General features: G+C 50.1%; 1 protein-coding gene across 1 annotated transcript in view; it reads right to left on the bottom strand.

Annotated features, from left to right (window-relative positions):
* Positions 1–550: 550 nt before the first annotated feature.
* Positions 551–6,970, bottom strand: part of LOC124234597 (GTPase IMAP family member 6-like) — a 7,477-nt gene continuing 1,057 nt past the window's right edge. Inside the window, exons 2-3 of the mRNA XM_046651932.1 lie at positions 4,185–4,269; positions 551–2,451 (exon numbers count right to left, since the gene is read on the bottom strand). Coding sequence (XP_046507888.1) covers positions 1,658–2,451; positions 4,185–4,269 — 879 coding nt within the window. The 3' untranslated portion in view covers positions 551–1,657. The remainder of the gene's footprint in view (positions 2,452–4,184; positions 4,270–6,970) is intronic.

The raw sequence follows: 6,970 nt of genomic DNA, 5'->3' as shown, positions 1-6,970 counted from the left end.
TTCCTTGGATAAATTTGATGTGCAACATTGTGTAAATTCAAGGTGGACAGTATATTACTTTGATATAGTTCTATATTGTAATATGGCTGCCTTTGTAATGATATTTATCACATTACATACTTGTAGTACAATGTTATTGTCTATTTTCACTATACTGGACATTAGATCTCTATGGCTTACTTACTACTTATTACAAGTTTGTGTCCTTAAAACACCGTCAATCTTACCCCACAACCCCCAACTCTGGTAACCACTGTTTTACTTTCTGGTCTTTTATTTTTTTTTAAAGTTTTTTAGATGCCACATATAAGTCATATCATACAGTACTTGTCTTTCTCTGTCTGACTTAGCTCGCTTCTAATTCTTCCAAATCTAATACATAAATGTAAGACAATTCCAAGTGGAATGCCAACGAGACTAATTTTTGAAAATTAAACAAGTGATTTAAACTCTCACACAGAAGAATAAGTGCCTGAGAATAACAAAGGGAATATAAAAACGTAGACTGAGGAGGAGTCGGCTCACGGTATCACAATCAAAGACACTGTAATCGAATCAACATTTTATTCATGTAGGAGTAGAAAAGTAGAAGACAAGCACAGAACTGAGAACCCTGACACGGATCTCAGGGAGCACGAAAATGTTGTATGTGATAAATGTGATGTTCCAGTTCAGCGGGAAATGGGTCACTTATTTAATCAATGGTTCTGGCACAGAGACTATCTTAAGCATAGACCAAATCAGTCTCTATTCTGCCTTGAGACACTTTTCTGAATCTTTTAGCAAAAGAAATGCTCGAGCTGTCTTAGGAGTCCACTGGGTCTGGGGCAGACAGGTGTCACGGCCTTGCAGTGTGGGACTGCAGGTCTCTGGGCGTCTGACTGCAGAGAATCCCCAACCAGCACACGAGCATCAGACAGACCTGAGGCTGCGACCTCTGATTCCTGATTGTCCCCTGCACTGTCACCCCACCTCCACTTCCCACCCCTCCCAGGGGAAGGCAGCTGCAGACACACAGCTTGAAAGGGAAAGAGGAGTGTAGTGGGAGACATGTCCCCCTATTTTCTCCTGCTCTGTTTCCATCAGTTGAGCAGACTCCCCAGGAGCATCTGAGTCACGTCAGTCTCCTTATGCAGTAGGATGGCACCTATCAGGGGCCCCGCCAGGCCAACCTCCTGCTCTCCTCTCCTCTCCTCTCCCTGTTGCTTCTAATGGGCCCTGTCCATGGGAAGTTGCCTGATTGATATCTACACTGATTTGCTACATCAGGGTTTAACGAGTGACTCCAGGGTCCAGGAAGCTGCTGGAATTACATGGAAGAATGAGGCCCAGGCCTGCCCTCAGGAAGCTTGGGTTCTATCAGCGTAAAGACAAGTACCTCAAGAAATGTAATGCCAGTGAGGTGTAAGGTTCCACATGAGAAGAGCGTGCTGGAGGGGTACAGAGCGTGTTCTGGAAGATGTGATGCTGGACTTGGGACGTGAGCTGGGAACTCTGGACCCCACATGCCTCTCACCACAGCAGACACTGACCTGGAGGCTGGGATGACCAGTGACCTATGGAGATGGAGACAGCAAGCGATGGGCTGGAAGCTGGTCACAGGGGCTGAGAGAGGCTCACAGGAAACAGCTGTCCCGTACTGAGGTCTAGCGTACGCTCAGATGGGCGCCCTCTTCAGGAGATGTTTGTGAGTCTCCTCAGATTCCTTCTGGATGTGGCACAGCCTCTCCAGCCGGGACTCCTCACTGAGCACTTCCTCAGAGCCTTGTCCCTGGACGGTTCGCCTTTCCTGCACTTCTTTGAGCAGAACGTTTTGCTGGGAGTATTGGTAAGCCTTGTTGCTGTAGCAGTGGCCTTCATTTTCCCACAGGATTCCTTCGATTTTCTCCATCAGCTCCTTCAGCTGGGCCTCCTGCTCCGCCCCCTCCGCCCTGTTGTTGAAGCCGCAGTGGCGTCGCTCACACACCACATCCAGCTTGTCAAGGCCCTGGTTGTCGGTCTCTCGTACATACTCTTCCAGGGAGCCACCCTCCAGGTCTTCCTTCCGGGTGAACACCAGGATGGTGTAGGCCAGGATGCCCACTCCGAAGACCTCCTGGAGGCGCCTGACCACCTGCTGATCCTCTTCTGTGAACCGGCCCAGCTGTGTCACCAGGAGCACGGCATGAGGCCCCGGGGAGGAGAAGGCAATGGCTTCACAGATGCCCTGAGCTGCCATTGCTGGTGGGGCCTGAGGGGACAAAATGTCAGGTGTGTCGATGACCTCCAGTTCCTTCCCGGCCCATCCTCGGCTCCCCGTCTGGAAGGCCTTGGTCACTGGTCTAGCGCTGAGTTTAGACTCAAACACTTTCCTGCCCAGGATGCTGTTTCCTGTTGCACTTTTCCCGGTTCCGGTTTTCCCCACCAGGATGAGCCTCAGTCTCTGTGGGCTCAGTTCGCTCTTTCTCAGACCTAGAAGCATCGAGAGAAAGCAGAGGGATTGGGGTTACAGCCCATCCGCCCCATTCTGCCTCGTCAGAGGCCATGAGGCTGGGGATGCTGCTGGGCCTCAGGGCACGTTGTCCTGGTGGGAGGAGGGATGGAGACCCACAGTGGAACTGAGACCTGCCTGGACTCACATTTTCTTTTTTAACGTTCTTTTTTAAGAGTAGTAAAATATACACAACTTAAAATTTACCATTTTAACCATTTTTAGGTGTACAATTCAGTGGCATTAAGGACATTCACATTGTTCTGTAATCATCACTACTATGCATCTCAATAATATTTTCATCCTCCCAGGTGAAATCATACCCTTTAACGCTCACTCCCCATCCCTCCCTCTCCCTAACACCTGGTAACCACCATTCAACTTTCTCTCTCTCTGAGTTTGACTATTCTAGATCCCTCTTCTAAGTGGAATCATGCAATATTTGCCCTTTTGTGTCTGGCTTATTTCACTTAGCATAGTGTTTTCAAGGTTCATCCATGTTTAGCTGGTGTCGGAGAGTGCCAAGTAAGAGCCGGTTCCTGAGTCTGTTCCACGTTGGAGACACTGACGTGTCTCAATGACAGAGCCCTAAGCCTCCTGAGAGCAGGATGACACCGTCTTCTTCTGCATCTCCTTAGTGACAACATGTTTTTCACTGCCTGCCACCCTTGCCTGGCTGACCCCTGACTGATTCAGGCTGGGTGACATGGCCGCCCTCAGCTTCCCCCAGGCGGCAGAAAGGCCGGGTGAGTGAACGGGTGGGAGTTTCAGGAACGTGTGGAAGGTGGGCTGCTCGTCCCTGCCCTGCTCCCAGTGCAAAGCTGGACAAAGGCCGCGTCTCCTGTCCGGCAGCCTGGAGCCAGCGTGCACCACAGGACTTTAAAGCCAAATACATTACTTGAGCTCTGGAGAGGATTTTTAAAGTAATATTTAACCTTGATTACTGCAAGAAAGGGTAAATCAGGTGTCCGCACTTGTCTTGGTAATTTTCCAATGCGGATTATTAATATGGCTCTCTCCCAATGGCTCGGGCCATCGAAGGTCATGTAGTAAAACGTCAGCTGGGTTAAAACACATCATGAATCACAGAGAAATTCTTCTGGCCAGGAAAATGGATGAACTTCTGGCATTCCTTAATCCTATGTCCCCAGGCAAGAGGACAGAGTGGATCCCGTGAAAGCTGAGGGCCTGACCCTGAGGCAGTCGCTGTGAGGGAGGAGAACCCCTTGGGTGGGTGGAGCCCAGGTCGGAGGCAGGGCCGAGCGTGGCCTGCTTGTCCATGTGGCGCTTTGCAGCCTTTGACCCTGAGAGCTCTCAGATCTGAACCAGCCAACCACCCACACAGGGGTCTGTTGGCCTCCAAGCCTCAGGCCAAGGTGAGTGATTTTGTCACACCCCGGGTCAGCACACCCTTCCTGAGGAGGAAAGCCCAGAATCTGCAGACCCTTTTTGCGGGCCTGGCATGGAAATTCAGTAAAGGGGGCGACTGGTGCCCTCTCTCACCTCCTGTCGCCCACTGTGCCTCGCAGGGGCCTCTTCTCCCTTATTTGCTGCAGTAAAGAAAGGCCCCAACCCAAAGGCCCTCTGATAGCGGCCCAGGTGGGCAAATCTCTGCTGGGGTTGAACCCCCGCTGCCTCTCCTGGCCCCCCCTGCACATCGGATGTCCCCGTCCGCACGTCTCTCAAGTCTACCTCTGCTAGAAAGTGGTCTTACCTGGTGACATGGCCTCTTTAAGGTCCTGGGGCAGCGCTCCTATGGGATTCTCCTGAAGAAGCTGTTTGTATTTTTCTTCCTCTGTCTAGAGAAATATGAGACATCTCACTGACATTTTAACCGAGTGTTAGAGGCCCCTGACTTTGCCTCTGGTGCCAGAAGGAGGGTTTTGCATTGGTTTGAGGGGGGTGGACTGACTGAGGGGGGGGGGAGGGGTCTGAGTCACTCTCTACCTCCTTTAGGGGCCCTACTGTCTTCTCTCTCTCTCCCTGCACTGCGGTCTCCATCGGGAGTTTAAGAGATTTCACGGAGAAAGGTGCAAGTGGGCTGCAGCCTGAGGAGTGGATGGCATGTGGATAGACAGGGTCCTGGAGCTGCTCTGTGAGGAGGAGGAAGGAGCAGAGACGCAGAAGCAGGTCCTATAGTTCATCCTGAGCTGTGGGAAGGTCTGTGGCCAGAGTGTGCTGGAGGGCACAAGCAGGAAGTCCTGGTGAGGAGCTGGCTCTGGGGTCTTGGGGCCAGAAAGAGGGTCCCGGTTTGATCTGTGGGGAAGGCTTGGCAGCGAGGTTTGCTGAGGGCTGAGAGGTGGGTGGCTGGATGCTATGGTGAGGACCATGCCAGCCACGGCACAGGCATCTTGACCGTGTGGGACAGGGTCGTTCTGGGAGCCAGGAGACCTCAGTGCTCATCTCTCTGGCCACCAATTTAGGATGGTCACACTGCTCAGGTCTCCGTGTCCCCATAAGTGCAAATGCTGGGCCTGAACTAGATGTCCCTGTGGTCTTTCTCCCTATAAGATTCCAACACATTTTATGACATTTTCTAGAGAGGCTCCTAGTCCTCTTTGCAAAGTAGGGCCATGGCACCCCAGCTGGGAACTCCTGCCGTCCTTCTGATGAGAGAAAAATGTATCCTGGCTTCAGTCCGCACTGCCTTGCAGACTAACTCAGTTCCCCATTTCAGAAGCCCGCCATGTCATAGCTGCTTGACACTCTCTGTGGGGATGGGGAGGAAACCGCACGGCCCCATGATTGTTTTCCCAGAACATGTAGGACACTTGGAGACATTCACAGTCAGAGGAGCGTCTCCCGAGAAGGCTCTGGGGCTGGGGAAACCTAAGTCCAGCGGGCCTTGGGAGACGGTCTTCCCATCGCCCCCACATCCTCGGAAGGTTACTGCCCTCTGTTCATCTGGCAACCCCTCCCAGCTGCACCTGACCCCAGGAGGGGCCGGTGGGGCCAGCGTGGCTATTGCTGTAAGATTGTTGGCTTCATTCAGTAATGTCAGCTCCAGAGTGCTAGACAGAGAGTGGACACTGTCCAGTAAGGTTTGGTGACTTTCCAGGAAGAGAGAGTGACCAGACGAGGTGATTAGCTTCACCCACACCTGGTCAGCAACACTCTAGCAAAGACACAGTATTTTACTTATCAAGAGGCTTCTGGAATAAGGAGGTTAGTGCCCCCATCTCTAAAAACTGTAGACCCCCCAATCTCTTTGTCCTCAGCTTCCCTACATCCTTGGTGGAAACAGAGGCGGTATTTTACCACTGAAGTCTTTCCTCCTTTACAGAGAAGGGACAGCCTGGTAGGAGAGGACGGCAGGGCCAGGAGGAGGCAAGGGAGGCACCCAGAGCAAACTTTACACATCCTGCCCTCTGCCCTCACACTACCAGAGAGAGAGTGTGACCCTGCACCTCACTGCCACACCCTAGGTCCTGCCCTGAACAGCCCCACATGTTTGCCACACTTCTAGTTTTGTCTCCAACAGAGAACACAAAGCAGACACCAGCATCCTCGGTATGTTTCTCAGGAAGAAATGGTAACTCACGGAAGCGTCTTGCCCAAGATTCAACAGAGAGATGGAGAGAGGGCACAGAAGGTCCAAGACTCTCCTGATTTCTTAGTCACAGCTCATTCTATATTATACCACAAACACACAAACACAACACACACGCAGACACAGCACACACACACAAACACAACACACACACCACACACACACACCATTCACACACGTACACTCACAAACACAGAATACAACACACACACCACTCATACACATACAGTCACAAACACAACACACACACCATTCACATGCATACACTCACAAACACAACACACACACATACATGCACAACACACACACCATTCACACACATACAAACATAACACACACATAAACATACATAGACAACACAACACACATATTCAAACACGTCATATACACACAAACATACACACAAACACGCACAAACATATATACACAACACACATACACTCACAAACACAACACAACACATACTCACAAACATAACACATACAAACATACATAGACAACACACACACAAACATAACACACACTCATACACAAAACACAAATACACAACACATGTACATATACACACAAACATAACACACAGACATACATACACAACACACATACACTCACAAACACAACACAACACACAACACACACATCGCAAACATAACACACACAAACATACACACTCATACACAAAGACACAACACATGTACATGTACACACAAACACAACATACACAAACACACACAAACATACATACACAACACAACACACATGCTCACAAACACAACACACACAAACATACATAGAAAACACACACAAACATACACACTCATACACAAATACACAACATGTGTACATATACACACAAACATAACACACACACATACACAAACACACCACCCATACACATACACTCCCAAACACAATATACACACAAACAAAATACATACACACAACACACA

This window comes from Equus quagga, unplaced genomic scaffold (genome assembly GCF_021613505.1).
Source record: "Equus quagga isolate Etosha38 unplaced genomic scaffold, UCLA_HA_Equagga_1.0 95113_RagTag, whole genome shotgun sequence".
In the NCBI taxonomy this organism is placed as follows: domain Eukaryota; kingdom Metazoa; phylum Chordata; class Mammalia; order Perissodactyla; family Equidae; genus Equus; species Equus quagga.
Note: the sequence above shows the minus strand (reverse complement) of the source record. Positions and strands in the feature narration are given on the sequence as shown.